Raw genomic sequence first — 26,313 nt, 5'->3', positions numbered from 1 at the left:
TGATGATGATGATGATAATAATAATAATAATATAAAAACATTCCAAGTTTAATATAAATACATAGAAATATACAAAAGATATTTAACAAGTGGTATTATATTCTCTACTGAATCTCATTTTACCTTATATTGTGCCTGTAAAGGCAAGAACTTGGTAGTCACCTTATTATTACTATAAATAACGGTAATAATACTTCTTTATATATATATATATATATATACACACACATCAAGGTTTAATACCTACTCCTATCAGTTTAATATATACATACATATATATATAAATATCTATACACAGGGATATTAGTGATTTGTTAGCATTTGTAAATGGTGGAGAATGATTAAGATTTAATTGGTGAATTATTATAACAAAATAGATTTAAACTATACTGACATACATTACTGAAACCCAATCTTATTGGTTTTCAATAAATGCTTTCTGATACCGAAATAAATATACATACACTTACTTTGGACTATATTAGACCAATATTGTATATAAAATATATCACAGCAATATATATATATAGTTTAATATCTCTTGTATAATGTTGTCTTATGTGATGCTGACATTAAAAGATGTAATTCAGTTTGAAGTAATTGTATTACAATGACTACTGCTGTTCTTGCAGTTGTTGTTAATGGTGGAAGTGATGGCTAGATCTCTCGATCCTCCACTGTCCCAGTCCCTGTATATATACAACATGGCAGACATTTTAGATATTATCCTTACCCTGTCTTTCACTAGAAACACAAATAATATAAATGTTATAATGAATATGAAAAGATAATAAAGAGAAAGAGAGAGAGAGAGAGAGAGACTTACCTGCATTGTTTAATCCTTCACTGTAGTTGTGTGTGATGGATGATGTGTATCCTGCTGTAGTGTTCCACTCCAACTGCTGCTGCTGCTGCTGTAGTGGTATTATAGTGGTACTGCTGCTGTTGTAGTAGTGTTCCTGTGTTACTGCTGCTGCTGCTGCTGTTCCTGTGTAACTGCTGATATAATAGTGTGACAGTTGCTGTATGTAGTGGGAGGTGAGATGTTAGCCAGATGCTGGTGTGTGCTAGTTACAACTCTATGTCCTCCACACACACACACACCCAATTGTGTGTATGATGAACAAAGAAAAAAGCTATCAGCCTCACTTTCAATATTGAAAGAAATATAGAAAATCTCTCTCATCCAATAGGAAATTACTGCAATGTTGTCTGTGTCACACAAACACATCAAACAACAGAATTCATGTTAAACAGAAGCAACTTCATAGTTGATATGTAATAATAACAATATATTACATATTTTCTGTCCAGAAATTAAAAGTTTACATGAAAAATACAAATGTATTATAACATAATTTGACACCTTTTTTTTAAAAAAAGATGTACATTTTATTACAGACAGTAAAAGTTTGTCTATTTTTAAAGTTTATTTTAAATAAAATTTAAATAAATCTAATTTAATCATAGAAATAAAAATATTTCCAAATGAATTATTTTGAAGGAAAAAATGATTTTCCAGAAATATTCTAATTTATCTTCAATATTTGATCAATTTTAAAATTTAACAAAAGTTCAAAAATGAGTAGGTTTTTGTAGTATGCAATCTTTAATTTTAGAGGTCAACAACAACTATCTATCTATGAGGATGGTAATTTGTAAAAGTACTTCTTAAGTTGATACAATGAGTAAAGGCTAAGAGAAAAAATTGTGAAATAATCGATAGTACAATTTAGAATTGGTGTCAAATGAAAACAATATAATTAAACCATCGAGGAAGACTCAGACTAATTTATCTATGCTTAGTGAAATGTCTATACTGAAACTGACGGGAAAATAACTATAATAATTAACTATGGTAATGTAGAGCTGCGTGTTTGTAACAATTAATGTACCGGAGATGGAAATTAGGAGTCATAAGTGATGCAACTGTAAGGCCCCTTACGTGTGTGATGTGTGAAAGAAACATAGAGTTGATATTTTTATCTGTATATATAGTATTGTATAAGATTTGGTGTGTGAGAGAATCATTTAACAATAGTCATGGAACATCTACTATGTTGGCTGTAGATAGGTATCTTGTATTTGTTGTCCCTTTAGTATTGTGGCTGCCACTGGATTGTCATTGGTATATTCTGCAAAATATCAAATATACAAACACAAATTACATTTCAATATAACAACTCCAATGTATAAAGATAGAAACATTGATCTTATATTACACTAAGCATAACATTATATATTGTCCTGCAGTAATAAAGGCAATTACATTTATATGTAATGTTTCGATAAAAGTTACCTGGTTCTGCAGGTATCTCATCATATGGTTTAGTCTTGCCATTACTCTTGCTAGCTTCTCTGTCCTTTTGGGATGTTAAGGTGTCACTGTTGTAAGACATGATGGAACTGGTGCGACGTTCTTGACTATGGATTGAATCACATCTCTGTTGATTGGAATAACAAAGCAGAGTGAATCATTAGTTTAAAAAGAAGAAACATTTGCATTTATATTCTAGAATGCCCCAGGTAAGACACAAGGAAGAGTAATAGAATCACACCAACAGAAATATTAATATTCAACAATTTATTTGTGTAAAAGAATTAGAGAAACAAGTTTAGTTGTTAAATGAAGTAATTCTACTTATTCTGAAAGGTGTAAATTGATAGGAAAGCTTTTACATTTCTAGAAAGGAAAGGAAAAAATATACAAACTAGAACATAACTGTTATAACCACATCTGTGATATATCATTTCCGAAAAATCAATTAAAATAATATTTACCTGAGGCACAGGTGGAAGTCTCCTTTGTGTTGTTGAGAATTTCCACTCCTCTGGTGTCTGTTCCATCTCCAGAAAAAACTGACTTTTAGATTTTATTGTCTGAAGATTTCGGTTAAATATCTCTTCTGCATTTCTCGTTATTGCAACAGGATTGTTAGTCTGATACAGTAATTGTCTCATCTCAGTCTGAGAGAGAAAGTTGGGATTCTCTGCTGTTGTGGGTGAGTTATTTGTGTGATTAATACATCTGAAAACACACAGTGTTATGGACACTACAATAGCCACAGATAGTATTACAGCTGCTGCTACAATGATAATTACCCAAGTCATATTCAGGTCGTGACCAGACTGGAATGGCACAGCAGTCAACATTGGAGATGTATCATTACTAACAAACAGTGTTAGTATGATAGCAGTTGTTGCTGATTGAACTGGAGTACCACCGTCTTTCACTATAAACTGCAGCTCATATGTTCCTGCATCATTTTGGTAAACTGTGCGAGAGAAAGATAACACACCAGTGTGTGAGTTCACAGTAAACAGGTTTTTATCATTGGATCTCAGTATTCCATATGTGAGGAAAGCATTGTTTCCAGTGTCTTTGTCAGATGCTCTCAGAATTGTGATGTCCTTCTTACTGTGTGGATGGTAGTGGACATCTAGATTGTAAGGGTCATTATTAGGAAACGTAAAATACGGAGCATTATCATTTTTATCTAGAATCTCAATAACAATATTGGCAGTGTCATTGAGAGAAGGTGTTCCCTTATCTTTCACTAAAACCTGGAACTTATAGATGTCTTTCATTTCTCGATCTATTGATTGTGATGTAGAAATAAATCCATATTTTGTCAGTTGGAAAGGAATGTTATCATTGTTGTTATCATTGATGATAGAATATGTAAGTTGGCCTCCATCTCCAAGATCAGGGTCTGTAGCATTGATGAAGCCAATAGGGAAGTCAACTTTCTGGTTTTCATAGGTGAGGAATTGGAATGTCTCTTTGGTGAAATGTGGTTCTACATCATTGACATCAGTTACTTTGACAGAGAAATATTTTTTACTTTCTAGTTGAGGTGACCCCATGTCATGACACATAATAGATACTTTATAGTGGTCCCTTATTTCTCTGTCAAGATGACCCTTAACAATCATTTTATATTCTTTAGAATCTATTTTGGCAAGTTTAAATTTATCATGTTTTAAATCACAGATAACCTCACCATTAGGTCCACTATCAGTGTCAGTGACCATAACATAAGCTATAAAACTATCTACTTCACTGTCTTCTGAAACTGCTGCTGAGCTCTCTGACAAAGGAGATACAAAATCTATGTTTATCAATGGAGCAGTATTTTGGTTATTAATAATGTGAATCTGGACTTTGGTTACAGAACTAAGGGGAGGTTTTCCTCCATCTCTTGCTTCTATAAATAACTTATATGATTGCTTTTTACTGAAATGAAAATTATCATGTAAAAATAAATCACCTGTTTTCTTATCTAATACAAAATATTTCTGGATATTTCGAGATGTTTTATGGTTGAAATGATAAGAAATCTTTCCATTGTCTCCAGAATCTTGATCTGTGGCCTTTAAAGTAAGAATTGGTAAATGTCTTTGATGTGAATCGCTTATGGAAATGTTGTAGAGTTTCTGAGAAAATACAGGTGCATTATCATTGACATCTGTCACAGATATGTGTACCTTGAGTGTAGCTGTTTTGGGAGGGTACCCTCCATCTTTAGCTACTAAAGTCAACATATATGAGTCTTTGAGTTCTCTGTCTAATTTGTCCTCTAGAACCAGTCCTGGAATATAGACACCATCATGTCGCTTTGTGACAGAGAGAGAAAATGGTTCTCTTTTAGTTTTCTTAATCAAGTATGTAATCTGAGAATTTTGTATTGAAATATCTTCATCAATAGCATTTGGAATTGTTTTTGTTAGACCTTTTGATTCAGTTTCACTAAATTCTATGTCAACTTTCTGATAAGGAAACTCTGGTGAATGGTCATTAATGTCTTCTATCAATATTTTTATCTTCAGAATTTTCAAAAATGTTTTTCCTTTCCTCACTGCTACTTTAACTATTCTGGAACATTCCCTGTTGTATGTACACAGAGACTCAGCATCCAGTGTTTGAGTAGTGTATAGTTTTCCTGAGTTGGTGACATTAAATAAGTGAGAACCACTCTCGACTGTCCTTTGTAGTTGTGTAAATGTAATGAGAGTGTGTTGTTGATGTGTGAGAGGGTGTGATAAGTTGGAGTCAACAGCAATGTCTCCTATATAGGTGTGAGGCCTGTCTTCTTCCTTGACATGGTATGTAATATCTATGGACAGTACAAGGGTGATCAGTAAATGTAGAAGACACAGTAGACCAATATATGCTGTCATGTCTGGAATTCTTCATCACACTTTAGCAGGAGATATTTCTACAAAAGAAAAGAAATATTTTATGTCTAAAAAATGAAAATATGATAAATTTTAATAACCAGTGCACAAATATAATTTCCATCTCTAAATACTCACTGAAGAATTAAAAATGATATTTCTGATGTGCCAATCTGTAATGGAATATATGTCTAGAGAAAAAATGGGAAAAAAATGGGACGAGGTGGTGATGCATGATCTTTGAACTTTGAGCCTCATAGAGGCAACAACTAGAAACCAAGATCTTTGGCAATATGCTGTGCTTGAGAAGACCCGTGAAGCCAAGTGAAATCTTAGTTGTGGCTGATGATCATGCCACGTAACTGACACCTGTACCAGTGACATGTAAAAAGCACTTTTTGAGTGTTGGCTATCCAGGAAGCAAAGTGACTGAGTTCCTTTTAAGTGTTGGGCCTCATGGAGGCAATGACCAAGAACTTTGGCATTATGTCATGCTGGAGAAGAAGACCCATCAAGCCAAGTAAAATCACAGTCATGGCAGACACTGGTATCACACAAATGGCACCAGTGCTGGTGGAACATAAAAGTACCCATTACACTCTCAGAGTGGTTGGTGTTAGGAAGGGCATCTAGCTGTAGAAAACCTGGAGTCTGGTGCAGCTTTCCAGCTTCCCAGCGCTGGTGAAACTGTTCAACCCATGCCAGCATGGACAACAGATGTTAAATAATGATGATGATGATGAGTTATATTCCTGGAATAATCCAAGATTCCAATGTGAAAGTTAGGGAGTTAACATGCTTCATTTGATCCTTCAGAATTACATATATGGACACACTAGCTTGGTTTATTGTAAAAAAACCCTAATATTTTCAATGTTCTGTTGTAGAATGTCTATTGACAGTTAACAAAGAAAGAATTGTAATTCAACAAATTAAATTGAGATATAACAAGACCGAATTATTTAACATTTACAAGTAACATCAAATGTCCAAAACTTTTATTCAAATGGTCCAGTATAACATTCATGAACTCTTAAATAAGTGGAATAAAAATAAATATATTAATGAAGTTCTGCTAAATATTTAGCTAAGAAAGTTGAAGACTACTATATGGAAGCATATATCAACATATTATCATGTGCCCAGTAAACCTGTATCATTTTGCCAGAGTAAGGTCCATTAAATGAACCAATAGAATATTCACAGGTATTTACATGTGTGAGAAAACCCTTTATGTAGTTGGTTACTCTGCAAGAAACTGAAGCCATATATCCCTCAAATCACACATAGTCTTTGTGAAAACAGATTAGCCATACATAAGAAAAGGTTGGATTGTCATAGCTGGGATGCTTCTGGTTACAGGTTTGCTCACTGAAGCCTGGTCTGTTGTCATTAAGAAATGGTGTCTATGTTCTGCTAAGTAGTAGTTTTAGAGTTCAAATTCCATCAAGGTTGACTTTGCCTTTCATCCTTTTGGAGTCAATTAAGTAAGTACCAGTTGAGCACTGGGGTTGACGTAATCAACTTGGCCCCCTCCCTCGATTGAGTCAAAATTTGAAACCATTATCAAGAAGTGGAGTGTCAGTATCTGTTGACATTTTAAGCTGAAGTTGATATGATTAAGGTTCAATTAACCTGGATTCCTTTCAGCTGATGCAAGAAAGAAATAGCACAGCCAAAAAGGTCTCTATACAGTTACTTGACCTGTTAGATATCATAGCTAAACATCCCTCATATCACACTGTACCATCGTTTTTAAGGACAAGATATAAATAATGTAATCCCACACTTCTGAAAAAAAAGTCATGAATGGAAAGGCTGATCAAATGCTTGCTTGATCAGACCAGACCTAGGGCTAAAAAACAACCACCACCCAGACAGGAGGAGAGACAGAGAATGTTTCAATTCTAGGTAAGATAATATTAGAAAATATATGAGGATGGGCAAGGTGCAGGAAATGGGAAGGAGAGGAGAGTATACGAAGTGGAGGTGGTTGGTAAAATGTTAATCCAGAGGAGAAGAAAAACATTAGAGCAGTGGCAAGATGTCTGTAGCCAAGTCTGTTTGTAGAATTGTAAATAGGGATGTATTTAAGGCTTGTTTAGAGATTCCACTGTGGCAGGAGCCTTACAGTTTTGCTAATTTTATAATGTGGTGAGAGAGAGAGAGACAGAGAGAGAGACAGAGAGAGAGCGAGAGAGAGAGAGACAGAGAGAGCAATAAGCTTTAGCGACAGTGAAGCCGAGTATTTGTGGTAACTTTGTAAGTTTTGTGTGTTGTTCATACATAGAGACATATGTTTCCTTGGTAGGTGTAGAGACTGCATTTTGTGCTGTTTAAGGAGACTAGTTTGTTATTTCCATCAATGGAAGATGGCTGTGGAGGTTGCATGTACAAGCGTAGCTTGTGGCATGTTGGCTGTATGCATGTATGTGTGTGTGTGTGTGTGTGTGTGTGTGTAAAGCTTAAGGAAGTGTGAAGGATGGTATTGTTTGGGTAAAAAGGTGCAAAGATAGATCTAACCGCAAGGTTTATAGTGTTGAGATAGTAGTGTGTGGCACGTATAACTGAACTTTGTAGAATACCAGAGTTGAGAGAGAGAGAGAGAGAGAGAGAGAGAGAGAGAGAGAGTAGTGTAAATACAAGTTGTAATACAGTGATATGGAAGGAGACTGTCAATCCAATTAATACAAATTAAGGTTGCAGTAATATTAAGAACATAAAGAAAATAGTTTATAAAATAAATGGAAAAATATTTTGCAATGATATATATTCTAAGTATATAGATATTGAGTGTAAAATGATTCAATGAATGTTGCTGATTAAAACAGAAAATCTTCAAATAGAAATTTGTTTCACAAAATAATTATGAAATTAATTGAATTTTTTTTGCAAATTAATTGTAAGTAAAACAATGTAAATCATGTTTATATTAATAGTGACAAACATTTGCACTTTATTATATAAAAGGAATATGTAATGGATATTTAACAAGATATATATATATATATATATATATATATATATATATATACATACACACATAAGGATATTAATGATTTCTAAGAGTTCATTAAAGCAAGAGAAATATAAGAATTTAATTAGTGAATTATTATGGCAAAATCCTTATATATTATATATATATAGATAGACGTCTGACAGTTAAACATATATATATATGTATCTACACACATAGTTTGTACTATGTAACATCAGCATTGAGTACATAATATAATATACTGTAATTCTTCCTATCTCTCTCTCCCTCCCTGTATATATATACATGTGTGTGTGTGTGTGTGATTCAAAGACGTAATCCAGTTCAAAGTAATTGTATTACAATTATTACTGCAGTTATTGTTTTTGTTGTTGTTAATGGTGGAAGTGATGGCTAGATCTCTCGATCCTCCACTGTCCCAGTCCCTGTATATATACAACATGGCAGACATTTTAGATATTATCCTTACCTTGTCTTTCACTAGAAACACAAATAATATAAATGTTATAATGAATATGAAAAGATAATAAAGAGAGAGAGTGAGAGAGGGAGACTTACCTGCATTGTTTAATCCTTTACTGTAGTTGTGTGTGATGGATGATGTGTATCCTGCTGTAGTGTTCCACTCCAACTGCTGCTGCTGCTGCTGTAGTGGTATTATAGTGGTACTGCTGCTGTTGTAGTAGTGTTCCTGCGTTACTGCTGCTGCTGTTCCTGTGTAACTGCTGATATAATAGTGTGACAGTTGCTGTATGTAGTGGGAGGTGAGATGTTAGCCAGATGCTGGTGTGTGCTAGTTACAACTCTATGTCCTCCACACACACACACACACACACAATTGTGTGTATGATGAACAAAGAAAAAAGCTATCAGCCTCACTTTCAATATTGAAAGAAATATAGAAAATCTCTCTCATCCAATAGGAAATTACTGCAATGATGTCTGTGTCACACAAACACATCAAATAAGAGAATTCATGTTACACTGACGCAGATTGATAATTTACAGGGATATTAACATTAGTATGACTTTATTACATACTTAGTCTTAAAAAGGAATTTCTATTAAAAAATTTATAATTATATTTCTTTGTTTCAGCTGAGTTTTATAACATTTAATATGAGATGATAATTCATTAATTTCTCAATTTCTATAACAAAAAAAAAACAAAAACGAAAAAAGAACTGACTAAACTTCAGAGAAGTGATAGAAAATGTTTGCCTGTAATGAATTAAATAAACAAGAGATAAATTAATTAAATCCATTGTAAGATAACTAAAATTAATTGGTTTATACTTAGTAAAATATCTGTACCAACATAGAGTAAAATTACTATTTTATAATAATCTAGTATGGTAATGTAGAGTATAGTGTTTCTAGTATTTAATGGATCAGAGATGTAAATTAGGGGTCATAATAAATGCCACTGCAAGGCCTCTTATGTGTGTAATGTGTGAAAGAAACATAGAGTTGATATTTTTATATGAATATAAAGTATTGTATAAGGTTTGGTGTGTGAGAGAATCATTTAACAATAGTCATGGAACATCTACTATGTTGGCTGTAGATAGGTATCTTGTATTTGTTGTCCCTTTAGTATTGTGGCTGCAACTGGATTGTCATTGGTATATTCTGCAAAATATCAAATATACAAACACAAATTACATTTCAACATAACAACTCCAATATATAAAGATAGAAACATTGATCTTGTATTACACTAAGCATAACATTATATATTGTCCTACAGTAATAAAGGCAATTACATTTATATGTTATGTTTTGATAAAAGTTACCTGGTTCTGCAGGTATCTCATCATATGGTTTAGTCTTGCCATTACTCTTGCTAGCTTCTATGTCCTTTCGGGATGTTAAGGTGTCACTGTTGTAAGACATGATGGAACTGGTGCGACGTTCTTGACTATGGATTGAATCACATCTCTGTGGATTATAGAAAAAGGAATCTTATATCAATACAAGTTTAGATCACTCCTAATAAAACAGTCTGAGGGACTGAAGTTGAGTTCTTTGTAGTTATAACTGTACATAGATGAATAATGGATAAAATACTTGTACCTTCATAATAATAAGCAAAAAAACATCAATTATCCAAAATAATATTTACCTGAGGCACAGGTGGAAGTCTCCTTTGTGTTGTTGAGAATTTCCACTCATCTGGTGTCTGTTCCATCTCCAGAAAAAACTGACTTTTAGATTTTATTGTCTGAAGATTTCGGTTAAATATCTCTTCTGCATTTCTCGTTATTGCAACAGGATTGTTAGTCTGATACAGTAATTGTCTCATCTCAGTCTGAGAGAGAAAGTTGGGATTCTCTGCTGTTGTGGGTGAGTTATTTGTGTGATTAATACATCTGAAAACACACAGTGTTATTGACACTACAATAGCCACAGATAGTATTACAGCTGCTGCTACAATGATAATTACCCAAGTCATATTCAGGTCGTGACCAGACTGGAATGGCACAGCAGTCAACATTGGAGATGTATCATTACTAACAAACAGTGTTAGTATGATAGCAGTTGTTGCTGATTGAACTGGAGTACCACCGTCTTTCACTATAACTGCAGCTCATATGTTCCTGCATCATTTTGGTAAACTGTGCGAGAGAAAGATAACACACCAGTGTGTGAGTTCACAGTAAACAGGTTTTTATCATTGGATCTCAGTATTCCATATGTGAGGAAAGCATTGTTTCCAGTGTCTTTGTCAGATGCTCTCAGAATTGTGATGTCCTTCTTACTGTGTGGATGGTAGTGGACATCGAGATTGTAAGGGTCATTATTAGGAAACGTAAAATACGGAGCATTATCATTTTTATCTAGAATCTCAATAACAATATTGGCAGTGTCATTGAGAGAAGGTGTTCCATTATCTTTCACTAAAACCTTGAACTTATAGATGTCTTTCATTTCTCGATCTATTGGTTGTGATGTAGAAATAAATCCATATTTGGTCAGTTGGAAAGGAATGTTATCATTGTTGTTATCATTGATGATAGAATATGTAAGTTGGCCTCCATCTCCAAGATCAGGGTCTGTAGCATTGATGAAGCCAATAGGGAAGTCAACTTTCTGGTTTTCATAGGTGAGGAATTGGAATGTCTCTTTGGTGAAATGTGGTTCTACATCATTGACATCAGTTACTTTGACAGAGAAATATTTTTTACCTTCTAGTTGAGGTGACCCCATGTCATGACACACAATAGATACTTTATAGTGGTCCCTTATTTCTCTGTCAAGAGGGCCCTTAACAATCATTTTATATTCTTTAGAATCTATTTTGGCAAGTTTAAATTTATCATGTTTTAAATCACAGATAACCTCACCATTAGGTCCACTATCATTGTCAGTGACCATAACATAAGCTATAAAACTATCTACTTCACTGTCTTCAGAAACTGCTGCTGAACTCTCTGATAAAGGAGATACGAAATCTATGTTTATCAATGGAGCAGTATTTTGGTTATTAATAAGGTAAATCTGGACTTTTGTGACTGATTTTAAAGGTGGATTTCCTCCATCTCTAGCTTCTATAAATAACTTATAAGACTGCTTTTTACTAAAATGAAAATTGTCATGTAAAAATAAATCTCCGGTGTTCTTATTTATTACAAAATATTTCTGGACATTTCGAGATGTTTTATGGTTGAAATGGTAAGAAATCTTTCCATTGTCTCCAGAATCTTTATCTGTGGCTTTTAAAGTAAGAATTGGTAAATGTCTTTGATGTGAATTACTTACAGAGATGTTGTAGTGTTTCTGAGAAAATACAGGTGTATTATCATTGACATCTATAACAGATATGTGTACCTTGAGTGTAGCTGTTTTGGGAGGGTTCCCTCCATCTTTAGCTTCCAGGGTTAACATATATGAGTCTTGTACTTCCCTGTCTAATTTTTCTTGCAAAGTCAGAGTAGGTATGAAAATACCATCCTGTTTTGTGACAGAGAGAGAAAATGGTTCTCTCCTACTTTTGTTTATCATATATGTAATTTGGGAATTCTTTGTTGAAATATCTTCATCAATGGCATTTGGAAGGGTTATTTTATCTCCTTTAGTATCTCTTTCTAGAAATTCAATTTCAACTTCATTCTGTGGAAATTCTGGTGAATGGTCATTGATATCCTGTATCAATATTTTTATTTTAAGAATTTTCATAAAAGTTTTTCCTTTCCTCACTGCTACTTTAACTATTCTGGAACATTCCTTGTTGTATGTACACAGAGACTCAGCATCCAGTGTTTGAGTAGTATATAGTTTTCCTGAGTTGGTGACATTAAATAAGTGAGAACCACTCTCGACTGTCCTTTGTAGTTGTGTAAATGTAATGAGAGTGTGTTGTTGATGTGTGAGAGGGTGTGATAAGTTGGAGTCAACAGCAATGTCCCCTATATAGGTGTGAGGTCTGTCTTCTTCCTTGACATGGTATGTAATATCTATGGACAGTACAAGGGTGATCAGTAAATGTAGAAGACACAGTAGACCAATATATGCTGTCATGTCTGGAATTCTTCATCACACTTTAGCAGGAGAAATTGCTACAAAAGAAAAGAGGAATATTGAAAGTCTATGTAAAATTACTTCATGAAATAATAGCCTATGTGTAAACGTTATATATATATATAGAAAGAGAGAGAGAGAGAGAGAGAGAGAGAGAGAGGGAGAGATAGAGAGAGAGAGAGCAGGACAATCCATTAAATCTAATAAGAAAAATGGAAAATGTATACCGCTTATGATGTGACAGAGTTACCTCCCTGGACTATATGAATACCTTGATGCGTAAGATGGCCGTTAAAATGCATTTCTGGACGTAGAAGGTGGCTTTGATAATCATAGAAGCCTGCTGAGATATACGCAAGCTCTATGATATAATTAATACTTTGCAATACTATTTGCTGGAATGAGGTTATTCCATGGTTGCAAGTAAATATACTTTGCACAGTTCAGGAGACGGGAGAGGCAGATGATTGTGAATGCTGTTCCCTGATGAAGAATGTCCTACTTGACATAGACTAAGCATTGGCGAGGTCAAAGTTAGAGCCATACTGGCTCAGAGACTCAGAACCATTTAAAGAAGTAAGATACAGGAATTGAAGAAGTCCCTGACCAGTCGTGGGTTGAGAGTTCTAACTGACACATAGGAAGGTCAAGTTGACAAAGACTTATACCATTGAAGACAAATGGGATAACCTGGTGATGGTTACTGCCTGAATCTATAGCTAGGAGCAGATGGGGGACGACATGGTGCTGAAATAGTCCTCAGGACAGAGTAAAAAAACTATTGGAGGCAGGTTTGTAAAGATTGAAAGAAAGAGGGCAGCAAATAATAATAATACCAATGAACTAGAAGAGCTGTTAGACATGTAGTAGATTTCGTGACCTTCCTTCACCAGATTTAGCAAGGAAGAATCAATAAATGGTTTACACATGTGTGACATGAAGATTGGAAGTGTTTAGAATGTTGTGGATTGCAAAGCAGTGTATAAGAAAGAATCAAGAGACCATTGGGGAGGAATGAATATGGAGGGATACACTTGTCTTTGATGACACCAAAATAAGAGACATGGAAGTACTTTAATGAAAGGAAGATGTATGGGTGAGAGAGGGAAGGTCTACCCTAAGTAGACCTGTCACAGGGACTAGCTCTTAAAAATGTCAAGTGTAGTAAGGTGTCAAGTGCAGTTAAGGATATGAAAGATGGGAAATTAGCAGATCCATCAGTGACAGATGCTGAGTTACTTAAAATATATGGTAAAATAGAGTAGATGTGAGTCACTTGCATTAGAGTCAAGTAGTACATGAAGGCATCATACAGCAGTTTCATTATTTATTGTTACAAAGACAAAGGTGATGCACTAAAATAGGGGAAACTTCAGAAACTTTAGCTTGTTGGATTAAATTATGAAGGTTATGGAAAGTGTTACATTACAGTTGATTAGGAATAGATTTAGCCTGGAAGAGATGCATTTATGCTTTGCACTGGGAAGAAGCTGTACTGAAGCCATTTTCAAGTGAGATGACTGCAGGAGAAAGTACTTAGCTAGGAGTCAGCCCCTATACCCTGTATTCATTGACGTAGAAAAGGCCCTTTACAGGGTCCTTCATTCTATAGTCTGGTGGTTGCTAAGGAAGCTGCATGGCCTGTGAAAGCCTATAGAGGCTTTGTATAGAGACACAATTAGCAACATGAGAATTAGCAATGAGTTCAGTGATGAATTGAGCATTGAGAGAAGGGGTTCATGACGGCTTGGTTTTGGTCTCCACCTGTTTAATGCAGTGCTCCAGACCATAAGAGAATTGTGTAATGAACGATGGTGTTTGATCTGCCTGTAATCACTTCACCATCATGATTCATATATTAAAAGGGATGGCATCAAATCGACACATTTCCAGTATCTCTATACCATTACCCTTCTTTACACCTAACCATCATTATCTCTCCTTCACATAACTCTCCAGTGATATCTATGACTTTCACCATCACCTATATTTATTGCTACCTTATCATACAACTCATTATTTAAGCTCCTTACCAACAACAAACATATAGCTGTCACTGTCTCCTTCCCTTGTATTCTCTGTATTTCCCTCATCACATTTATACACATACTCTCCTGTTACTCTCTTGGTCATCCCTCACTTCTATTAACCTTCTCAGTCAGGTTTCTTTGGAAGAACAATAGAATAGTAAAAAATTCCTTAGTTTTGCAGGGAACAAGGCAACAGTAAAATCCACTCTGTACAATGGTTTGTAAAGAAGGACATAAAGCCATAGAAAATCTGTCAAAAAGCTTCTGCTCACCTTGCAACTATCAGGCTTCATCAAGAAAATCTTTCCCAGATCTGCACTCTCATGTGGAGTTGTTTGGTTAATCTTGACTGATGGAGGCCCAATAAAATATCTCACATAGCTGTAACAATACTAGATTTTTGGGAGGGATATACAATTGCTAGAATTGAAAGTTATAAAGCAATTGGTAGTTACATGAGTCTGATTTGGAGCTAAACCACAACAAAACAAGCACTTGTTTAATGGCCACTGAAAGGATGGAAAATAAGGTTGACTGTCCATCAGTCATAGAAGGCTACAGTTTATTTATAGGGATCACAAAAGCAATGCTATGAAGAAGTTGAAAGAAGGGGAAATAAACATTGAAGATAAACCATGCAGTAGGGGACAACTGGCGCACATCTGCAGTGAGTGGACGACTTGATTCACAGAAACAAGTCACAACCCATGAAGTTACTGCACATCTGGACTCTGGCTACAATACATCAAAGAAGATTGTAGAAGATTTTGGGTATCAGAAAGCATGTGTGAAATGGGTACTTTGCCAGGTGAGAAGGGTGAAAATCAGCTCTGATCAACTGGAAACATTTGAAGCCGATGAAGACATGTTTTTCTTGATCTGCTGATAGGAGATGAAACGTGGGTTTATCTTTATGATCCAGAACCAGAGACCCAGTCGATGGAATGGTGTCATAACTTTTATCCAAGACCTAAGAAGTTCAAGAGCCAGGGATTGGCAGATGAGGTAATGGTGGCTGTTTTGGGAATGACAAGGACATTATTCTCCTTGATTTCCTGGAATGTGGCTGAACCATGAATAACGAGCAGGACACTGGGACACACAAGGGGCTTAAAGAAAGCATTAAGAGGAAGAGGTTGAACATGAGGCTGTAATCAGTCCCACATTCATCCTGACAATGTGTGACCACATGTATCTTTGGCAATAAATCAGGCAATCAACGAAATTAAGCTGGTCACTGGTTCCCCATCCACCATACAGTCTGCATCTGGCACCATTCACCTTCCACTTGTTCAGCCCAATGAAGGACAATATTTGATGACACAAAGTAAAATTGGAAGAAATAGGAACAACAGGGCACACCCAAATTTTTACAAAAAGGGGCTTATGAAAGTTTGGTTCAATAATGGTTCAAATACATTGCTTTTTTGTTGAATAGTACCTTTGTATAGAATAACTACTGAACTATGCATATCCTTTGCCAGGGATTATCCTAGAAACTTAACAAACGGAACTGCTAACTGATATTAAATTTTACCTAGGATTTTATTAACTTTTCGATCATGGAAGTACAAAACACAGCTATCTTTCACCCTGGAAATTTCTTGGTTTCTTGAAGAACTGGTAACTAATAACAACCTCGATTGATATATTTCTATATTTTCTTTTTCTTTCTCTGATGATGGAACACCTGACATATACGGAATTCTTTACTCAATAACATCTGATCCAAATGCTTAGCTTTCTAGAAACAGCTGAGAGAGACTTTACATATTTATTATAACTAATCTGCACAGTGTTTATATTATTAATTACAAATTAAATGCTTTGAATGATGTCAAATATTTTACTTGTTCATTGTCTGTTATAATATGTAAATTATTCAGTCATTCCAGAAGTATGAAGGAGCCAGACTCCATTAGGGGCCTGTGAAACTTGAAGTAGCACAGAAACTGAATCAAACTGTTATAAATAATACATGTAATTCCAACTAAATGTGTTGAGAACCCCTTTTCATTCATTCGTCCACTCACTTATGTATATATATATATATATATATATATGTGTGTGTGTGTGTGTGTGTGTGTACATATATTTATACATATCGTGGCCGTTTGCCAGCCTCGTCTGACACCTGTGCCGGTGGCACGTAAAAAGCACCCACTACACTCACGGAGTGGTTGGCATTAGGAAGGGCATCCAGCTGTAGAAACCCTGCCAGATCAGACTGGGCCTGGTGCAAACTTCTGGCTTCCCAGACCCCAGTTGAACCGTCCAACCCATGCTAGCATGGAAAGCGGACGTTAAACGATGATGATGATGATACACACACATTACATATATGCGTATAAGGTAGGAGCAATGTCTATGATCACCATAAAGACTTTCAGACAGCCTAGACTCATGTGCATGAATGCAAACTGGGCTTTCTGGGGGTAAAGTAGTGAAGGAACAAAAGTACAAAGGGTTGAAGTTGTTGGTTAGAAATATCAAAAACAAAATGAAGTGATTAATGCAAGATTAAGCTGGGCTGAGATAAAGTAGGAGCAACAAAAAAAGAGGGAACAGCATATCAGATGGGCTCTGTTAAAGTTGGAATGCAGTATGTTAATCTACAGGAAAAAAAAAACATTTCAATAATTGGAACATGGCTATAGATATGTCGGTGTGCATGTTAATAGTACTGTAAATAGGAATGTATATAAGGATGGCCTAGAGATAACACTGAAGTAGTTGCCTTTGGGATACAGTTTTGGTAAGGTTATAATATGGTTGTGGAGAGAGAAAGAGAGAGAGAGAAAGAGAGAGAGAGAAAGAGAGAGAGTAATGTAAATACAAGTTGTAATATGTGAAACGAAAGGGGACTGTCAATCCAATTGATACAAAAAAAAGTTGCAGTAATATTAAGAACATAAAGAAAATAGTTTATAAAAAAATGAGAAAATATTTTGCAATGATATATATTCTAAGTATATAGATATTGAGTGTAAAATGATTCAATGAATGTTGCTGATTAAAACAGAAAATCTTCAAATAGAAATTTGTTTCAAAAAACAATTATGAAATTAATTGAATTTTTTTTCCAAATTAATTGTAAGTAAAACAATGTAAATCATGTTCATAATAACAGTTGCAAACATTTGCACTTAATTATATACCAAGGAATATATAATGGATATTTAACAAGATATATATATATATATATATATATACATAGTTTGTACTATGTAACATCAGCGTTGAGTACATAATAAATATACTGTAGCTCTTCCTCTCCCTGTATATATATATTATATATATATATATATATATATATACATGTGTGTGTGATTCAAAGATGTAATCCAGATGAAATAATTGTATTACAATGACTACTGCAGTTCTTGTTGTTAATGGTGGAAGTGATGGCTAGATCCTCTCTATCCTCCACTGTCCCAGTCCCTGTATATATACAACATGGCAGACATTTTAGATATTATCCTTACCCTGTCTTTCACTAGAAACACAAATAATATAAATGTTATAATGAATATGAAAAGATAATAAAGAGAGAGAGAGAGAGGGAGAGAGAGGGAGACTTACCTGCATTGTTTAATCCTTTACTGTAGTTGTGTGTGATGGATGATGTGTATCCTGCTGTAGTGTTCCACTCTAACTGCTGCTACTGCTGCTGTAGTGGTATTATAGTGGTACTGCTGCTGTTGTAGTAGTGTTCCTGTGTTACTGCAGCTGCTGCTGCTGTTCCTGTGTAACTGCTGATATAATAGTGTGACAGTTGCTGTATGTAGTGGGAGGTGAGATGTTAGCCAGATGCTGGTGTGTGCTAGTTACAACTCTATGTCCTCCACACACACACACACACACACACAATTGTGTGTATGATGAACAAAGAAAAAAGCTATCAGCCTCACTTTCAATATTGAAAGAAATATAGAAAATCTCTCTCATCCAATAGGAAATTACTGCAATGTGGTCTGTGTCACACAAACACATCAAATAAGAGAATTCATGTTACACTGACGCAGCTTGATAATTTACAGGGATATTATACTAAATATGACTTTATTACATACTTAGTCTTAAAAAGGAATTTCTATTAAAAAATTTATAATTATATTTGTTCGTTTCAGCTGAGTTTTATAACATTTAATATGAGATGATAATTCATTAATTTCTCAATTCCTATAACAAAAAAAAACAAAAAAAAAACTGACTAAACTTCAGAGAAGTGATAGAAAATGTTTGACTGTAATGAATTAAATAGACAAGAGATAAATTAATTAAATCCATTGTAAGATAACTAAAATTAATTGGTTTATACTTAGTAAAATATCTGTACCAACATAGAGTAATATTACTATTTTATAATAGTCAAGTATGGTAATGTAGAGTAAGGTGTTTGTAATATTTACTAAATCAAAGACGTAAATTAGGGGTCATAATATATGCCACTGCAAGGCCCTTTATGTGTGATGTGTGAAAGAAACATAGAGTTGATATTTTTATATGAATATAAAGTATTGTATAAGATTTGGTGTGTGAGAGACTCATTTAACAATAGTCATGGAACATCTACTATGTTGGCTGTAGATAGGTATCTTGTATTTGTTGTCCCTTTAGTATTGTGGCTGCAACAGGATTGTCATTGGTATATTCTGAAAATATCAAATATACAAACACAAATTACATTTCAATAACACTAACAACTCAATATAAAGATAGAAACATTGATCTTGTATTACACTAAGCATAACATTATATATTGTCCTACAGTAATAAAGGCAATTACATTTATATGTTATGTTTTGATAAAAGTTACCTGGTTCTGCAGGTATCTCATCATATGGTTTAGTCTTGCCATTACTCTTGCTAGCTTCTCTGTCCTTTTGGGATGTTAAGGTGTCACTGTTGTAAGACATGATGGAACTGGTACGACGTTCTTGACTATGGATTGAATCACATCTCTGTTGATTATAGAAAAAGTAAGTTTAGATTACAGCTAATAAAACAGTCTGAGGGACCAAGTTGAGTTTTTTTGCAGTAATAACTGTACATAGATGAATAATGGATAAAATACTTCTACCTTTATAATGATAAGCAAAAAAACATCAATTATCCAAAATAATATTTACCTGAGGCACAGGTGGAAGTCTCCTTTGTGTTGTTGAGAATTTCCACTCATCTGGTGTCTGTTCCATCTCCAGAAAAAACTGACTTTTAGATTTTATTGTCTGAAGATTTCGGTTAAATATCTCTTCTGCATTTCTCGTTATTGCAACAGGATTGTTAGTCTGATACAGTAATTGTCTCATCTCAGTCTGAGAGAGAAAGTTGGGATTCTCTGCTGTGTGGGTGAGTTATTTGTGTGATTAATACATCTGAAAACACACAGTGTTATGGACACTACAATAGCCACAGATAGTATTACAGCTGCTGCTACAATGATATTACCCAAGTCATATTCAAGTCGTGACCAGACTGGAATGGCACAGCAGTCAACATTGGAGATGTATCATTACTAACAAACAGTGTTAGTATGATAGCAGTTGTTGCTGATTGAACTGGAGTACCACCGTCTTTCACTATAAACTGCAGCTCATATGTTCCTGCATCATTTTGGTAAACTGTGCGAGAGAAAGATAACACACCAGTGTGTGAGTTCACTGTAAACAGGTTTTATCATTGGATCTCAGTATTCCATATGTGAGGAAAGCATTGTTTCCAGTGTCTTTGTCAGATGCTCTCAGAATTGTGATGTCCTTCTTACTGTGTGGATGGTAGTGGACATCTAGATTGTAAGGGTCATTATTAGGAAACGTAAAATACGGAGCATTATCATTTTTATCTAGAATCTCAATAACAATATTGGCAGTGTCATTGAGAGAAGGTGTTCCATTATCTTTCACTAAAACCTTGAACTTATAGATGTCTTTCATTTCTCGATCTATTGATTGTGATGTAGAAATAAATCCATATTTTGTCAGTTGGAAAGGAATGTTATTGTTGTTATCATTGATGATAGAATATGTAAGTTGGCCTCCATCTCCAAGATCAGGGTCTGTAGCATTGATGAAGCCAATAGGGAAGTCAACTTTCTGGTTTTCATAGGTGAGGAATTGGAATGTCTCTTTGGTGAAATGTGGTTCTACATCATTGACATCAGTTACTTTGACTGAGAAATATTTTTTACTTTCTAGTTGAGGTGACCCCATGTCATGACACACAATAGATGCTTTATAGTGGTCCCTTATTTCTCTGTCAAGAGGGCCCTTAACAATCATTTTATATTCTTTAGAATCTATTTTGGCAAGTTTAATTTATCATGTTTTAAATCACAGATAACCTCACCATTAGGTCCACTATCATTGTCAGTGACCATAACATAAGCTATAAAACTATCTACTTCACTGTCTTCTGAAACTGCTGTGGAACTCTCTGATAAAGGAGATACAAAATCTATATTTATCAATGGAGCACTATTCTGGTTATTAATAATGAGAATCTGGACTTTGGTTACAGAAGTTAAGGGTGAATTTCCATCATCCTGTGCTTCTATAAATAATTTATAAGACTGTTTTTTACTGAAATGAAAATTATCATGTAAAAATAAATCACCTGTTTTCTTATTTAATACAAAATATTTCTGGATATTTCGAGATGTTTTATGGTTGAAATGATAAGAAATCTTTCCATTGTCTCCTGAATCTTGATCTGTGGCTTTTAAAGTAAGAATTGGTAAATGTCTTTGATGTGAATTACTTACAGAGATGTTGTAGAGTTTCTGAGAAAATACAGGTGTGTTATCATTGACATCTATAACAGATACATGTACCTTGAGTGTAGCTGTTTTGGGAGGGTTCCCTCCATCTTTAGCTTCCAAGGTCAATATATATTTGTCTTTGAGTTCCCTGTCCAATTTATCTTCCAATATTAATTCAGGTATGGAGACACCATCATGTCTTATTTTGATTGAGAGAGAAAATGGTTCTCTTTTACTTTTCTTGATCATATAAGTAATTTGAGAATTCTTTATTGAAATATCTTGATCTATAGCATTTAGAAGTGGGATTTTATCTCCTTTTCTATCTCTTTCAAGAAATTCAATTTTAACTTCATTCTTTGGAAATTCTGGTGAATGGTCATTGACATCTTCTATGAATATTTTTATCTTTAGAATCTTCATAAAAGTTTTTCCTTTCCTCACTGCTACTTTAACTATTCTGGAACATTCCTTGTTGTATGTACACAGAGACTCAGCATCCAGTGTTTGAGTAGTGTAGAGTTTTCCTGAGTTGGTGACATTAAATAAGTGAGAACCACTCTCGACTGTCCTTTGTAGTTGTGTAAATGTAATGAGAGTGTGTTGTTGATGTGTGAGAGGGTGTGATAAGTTGGAGTCAACAGCAATGTCTCCTATATAGGTGTGAGGTCTGCCTTCTTCCTTGACATGGTATGTAATATCTATGGACAGTACAAGGGTGATCAGTAAATGTAGAAGACACAGTAGACCAATATATGCTGTCATGTCTGGAATTCTTCATCACATTTCAGCAGGAGAAATTGCTACAAAAGACAACAGCAGTATTGAAAGTAAAATAACTTATAGAAATAATAAGAGACACGTGAATGTTATACACATTATATATATATATATATATATATATATATATATATATATGTGTGTGTGTGTGTGTGTGTGTGTGTATATATATATATATATATATTTATATGTGTGTGTATATATATATATATATATATATACACACATGCACACATAATGTTCTGTTCTTTTATGGGAAGATCAACAGACATGTTAAGAAATACTGCCTGGCATGCTCTCAGCACAGTGAAATTAATAGCAGTACATAAAAACATATATAGTTTATGAAATAAAATCATACACACACACACACACGTAAATATACTCTATTATACCCAACTGCACAATTCAAAATATATCTTCTCTTGATAAACATTCATCAATATTATACATGAGCAGAGTTATTTTTGTGGAATATACTAGCACATTCATAGTTTTAGGCCTTTAACCTTCAGGCTACTCCCTCATATGAAATGCTTATATAGTCACATTTTTTTTCTCTCAATAATGCATTATCTTGTAGGTTCAAAATTTTGATGGTGTGATTGTTTATATTTGGAATGAATAAGTGTGAGAGGCCTGATCTGGCCAGTTTGAACAGAAAATATAGAATATCTGGGCTGGATATGATCAGTTTAAATGCTAAAATGTTAATATGAAATTCTTAGCATGTCTCATTGTTTATCATTCAGAATTCCTCATGTAGAGACTATATTCTGTGTAAGCCAATGTTTTGTAGTTTCTCTGTTTATTTGACTTTGACAGTTATTGAATAGATAGTTGTAGTTTTATTGAGATATATTCTAATCAGAATATTAGCAGGAACAGATGCAATACATTGTTTAAATTAAACAATAAGCATTTCAAAACATAGAATAATTAAACATCTTAAAATTAATTGAGATTATAGCTAAAACTATATACATTAATTCACATTGCAAAAAAATATTTGAAATTTAATTCACATCAACGAAATACTTAGAGCAAAATTCATGTAATTTGTATGTATTTATGGTTGGGTGAATGTAACCCTACTAAAATGGTTTAAGCTGTATAAGTGGGTTGGGATTTCAAATTCCAATCTACTCAAGAAAGAAAGAAAAATATTTTTATAAAAGTACTGAGATTGACTTCATTATTTCAAACAGTGACAAAACTTAAGGAATCTTGTTGTGGGATGCAGAAAACTTTCTTCATAATACATATTTTGACAACAATTATTAAAAATGATGTGGTGATATTAATAACAGGGACAAAATAATTTATAAAATTATGTAGAAATGTTTTACAACATTTTTAATAAAAGAAAGATTAAGATTATAAAATATTAGATGCGCTTAAAAAAAGAATCATAATAATTTCCAGAAATTTCTAAAATTTTAAATTGACTAAATCGCAACAAAACTATTTTAAACAATATTTACTACAAACGATAAGTAGGCTTCATAACATACTGCTACATAAAATATATTTGAGAAATATTTTGTTATATTATAATAACTATAACAATGTAATGTCAGTTTGTAGAAAGCAGATGATGGTATTTCTCATAAAATTCTCAACAAATCTTCAGAATTCATCAATTGTTGTCTGAGTTAATATATTTTAGCAACACAGGACAATATCATCAGTTTATAATCTCACACTAAATATCTAAATAATAATAATAATAATAATAATAATAATAATAATAATAATAATAATGATAATAATAATAATAATCATAATAATAAACATTCTTAGTTTATCATAATTACAAAGAAGTATATAAAAGATATTTAACAGAGTACACAAACACTATATATATAGGCATATCAGTGATCTGTTAAAGTTCATAAAAGGTACAGAAGGATTCAGATTAAATTTATGAGTTATTACAACAACACGTATAAACTATATTGATATACATTAACACTCAGTCTTATCGGCTATAAATCAATATTTTCTGACAGTGAAACAAATATACATACACCTGGTGTGGACTACATCAGACCAATATTATATACAAAATGTATCATAGTAATATATATATAGTTTAATATCTCTTGTATAATGTTGTCTTGTGTGAGTCTGAGATTACAAAATGTAGTCAAGTTCTAAATAATTGTATTACAATGTCTACTGCAGTTGTATTGTTAATGGTGGAAGTGATGGCTAGATCTCTCGATCCTCCACTGTCCCAGTCCCTGTATATATACAACATGGCAGACGTTTTAGATATTATCCTTACCCTGTCTTTCATTAGAAACACAAATAATATAAATGTTATAATGAATATGAAAAGATAATAAAGAGAGAGAGAGAGGGAGAGAGAGAGACTTACCTGCATTGTTTAATCCTTCACTGTAGTTGTGTGTGATGGATGATGTGTATCCTGCTGTAGTGTTCCACTCCAACTGCTGCTGCTGCTGTAGTGGTATTATAGTGGTACTGCTGCTGTTGTAGTAGTGTTCCTGTGTTACTGCAGCTGCTGCTGCTGTTCCTGTGTAACTGCTGATATAATAGTGTGACAGTTGCTGTATGTAGTGGGAGGTGAGATGTTAGCCAGATGCTGGTGTGTGCTAGTTACAACTCTATGTCCTCCACACACACACACAATTGTGTGTATGATGAACAAAGAAAAAAGCTATCAGCCTCACTTTCAATATTGAAAGAAATATAGAAAATCTCTCTCATCCAATAGGAAATTACTGCAATGATGTCTGTGTCACACAAACACATCAAGAGAAATCACTTTACACTGTAGTGGATTGACAGTTTACATATCATAATATTACTACTTAAATATTTAGTGTTAGAAAATTATAAATTTGTAGAAAAAATACAAACTTTATTATTAACTACTTATATAATTTTACACCTTTTTTCAGAAAGATGTAAATTTTAGTAGAGACAGTTAAACTTTTATCATTTCAAAAGTTTATTTTAAGTTTAAATAAAACCAGTTTTAATTGTGGAAATGAAAATTTATCCAAATTAATTACTTTGAAAGCAAAAATGAACATTCCGGAAATATTTAAATTTATCTTCAATATTTTGACTTCATAAAAGATGAAACTATTCAATTTTAAAATTTAACAAAAATTCCAAATTGATTAGGCGTTGGTGGTATGCTATCTTTACTTTTAGAGGTGAGCTATTTACGCCTTCAAGAAATATCCATCTATAAGGATGGTAATTAGTAAAAGTATTTCTAGAGGTTATACAGAAAGGAAATGCTAAGAGAAAAGTTGTAAATAAAAGTAGAACAGCAGAAGATACATGTTAGAATTGGTGTTAAACTAAAAGATGCTACAATTAGACATTCTAGGATGACTCAGATGAAGTTATCTATGTTTAGTGAAATGCCTATACCAAAATGAAAGTAAAAAAATTATTTTATAATAATGTAGTATGGTAATGTAGAGTAAGGTGTTTGTAATATTTACTAAATCAAAGACGTAAATTAGGGGTCATAATAGATGCCACTGTAAGGCCCTTTATGTGTGTGATGGGTGAAAGAGACATAGAGTTGATATTTTTATATGAATATAAAGTATTGTATAAGATTTGGTGTGTGAGAGAATCATTTAACAATAGTCATGGAACATCTACTATGTTGGCTGTAGATAGGTATCTTGTATTTGTTGTCCCTTTAGTATTGTGGCTGCACTGGATTGTCATTGGTATATTCTGCAAAATATCAAATATACAAACACAAATTACATTTCAATATAACAACTCCAATATATAAAGATAGAAACATTGATCTTGTATTACACTAAGCATAACATTATATATTGTCCTACAGTAATAAAGGCAATTACATTTATATGTTATGTTTTGATAAAAGTTACCTGGTTCTGCAGGTATCTCATCATATGGTTTAGTCTTGCCATTACTCTTGCTAGCTTCTCTGTCCTTTTGGGATGTTAAGGTGTCACTGTTGTAAGACATGATGGAACTGGTACGACGTTCTTGACTATGGATTGAATCACATCTCTGTT

General features: G+C 33.6%; 3 protein-coding genes across 3 annotated transcripts in view; all 3 read right to left on the bottom strand.

Moving 5' to 3' along the window:
- The window catches only part of LOC115219428 (protocadherin beta-15-like), a 35,724-nt gene extending 26,311 nt beyond the window's left edge, over window positions 1-9,413 (bottom strand). Inside the window, exon 1 of the mRNA XM_036509404.1 lies at window positions 8,877-9,413. The gene's annotated coding sequence lies outside the window, so the exon portion shown is untranslated. The remainder of the gene's footprint in view (window positions 1-8,876) is intronic.
- Window positions 1,876-20,126, bottom strand: LOC118766098. Its single transcript, XM_036509374.1, has 4 exons — window positions 19,860-20,126; window positions 19,547-19,691; window positions 19,202-19,382; window positions 1,876-1,954 (listed from the first exon to the last, which is right to left on the bottom strand). The coding sequence occupies exons 1-3, from the start codon at window positions 20,037-20,039 to the stop codon at window positions 19,303-19,305; spliced, it is 405 nt and encodes a 134-aa protein (XP_036365267.1). The 5' UTR covers window positions 20,040-20,126; the 3' UTR covers window positions 1,876-1,954; window positions 19,202-19,302.
- The window catches only part of LOC118766125, a 38,336-nt gene continuing 13,925 nt past the window's right edge, over window positions 1,903-26,313 (bottom strand). The window contains exons 3-23 of the mRNA XM_036509401.1: window positions 26,164-26,308; window positions 25,980-25,999; window positions 24,651-24,843; window positions 21,491-22,188; window positions 21,076-21,208; window positions 20,495-21,025; window positions 20,179-20,390; window positions 19,860-20,045; window positions 19,547-19,691; window positions 19,304-19,382; window positions 18,213-18,223; window positions 10,755-12,633; window positions 10,302-10,689; window positions 9,973-10,117; window positions 9,730-9,808; window positions 8,646-8,656; window positions 6,152-6,210; window positions 5,317-5,369; window positions 2,782-5,191; window positions 2,300-2,444; window positions 1,903-2,135 (exon numbers count right to left, since the gene is read on the bottom strand). Coding sequence (XP_036365294.1) covers window positions 2,056-2,135; window positions 2,300-2,444; window positions 2,782-5,191; window positions 5,317-5,369; window positions 6,152-6,210; window positions 8,646-8,656; window positions 9,730-9,808; window positions 9,973-10,117; window positions 10,302-10,689; window positions 10,755-12,633; window positions 18,213-18,223; window positions 19,304-19,382; window positions 19,547-19,691; window positions 19,860-20,045; window positions 20,179-20,390; window positions 20,495-21,025; window positions 21,076-21,208; window positions 21,491-22,188; window positions 24,651-24,843; window positions 25,980-25,999; window positions 26,164-26,308 — 7,602 coding nt within the window. The 3' untranslated portion in view covers window positions 1,903-2,055. The remainder of the gene's footprint in view (window positions 2,136-2,299; window positions 2,445-2,781; window positions 5,192-5,316; window positions 5,370-6,151; window positions 6,211-8,645; window positions 8,657-9,729; window positions 9,809-9,972; window positions 10,118-10,301; window positions 10,690-10,754; window positions 12,634-18,212; window positions 18,224-19,303; window positions 19,383-19,546; window positions 19,692-19,859; window positions 20,046-20,178; window positions 20,391-20,494; window positions 21,026-21,075; window positions 21,209-21,490; window positions 22,189-24,650; window positions 24,844-25,979; window positions 26,000-26,163; window positions 26,309-26,313) is intronic.

This window comes from Octopus sinensis, linkage group LG14 (assembly GCF_006345805.1).
Source record: "Octopus sinensis linkage group LG14, ASM634580v1, whole genome shotgun sequence".
Classification (NCBI taxonomy): Eukaryota; Metazoa; Mollusca; class Cephalopoda; order Octopoda; family Octopodidae; genus Octopus; species Octopus sinensis.
The sequence above is the reverse complement of the archived record's forward strand: the minus strand, read 5'-3'. Positions and strand labels throughout refer to the sequence as shown.

What these genes read in the sequence shown, in the direction of transcription:
- LOC118766098 (XM_036509374.1), bottom strand. Translation starts at nt 20,039, where the DNA reads ATGAGACAATTACTGTATCAGACTAACAATCCTGTTGCAATAACGAGA. An exon ending in GACTTCCACCTGTGCCTCAG is followed by an intron (nt 19,692 to 19,859) that starts GTAAATATTATT and finishes TATAATCAACAG; the next exon opens with AGATGTGATTCAATCCATAG. An exon ending in TGAGATACCTGCAGAACCAG is followed by an intron (nt 19,383 to 19,546) that starts GTAACTTTTATC and finishes TGATATTTTCAG; the next exon opens with AATATACCAATGACAATCCT.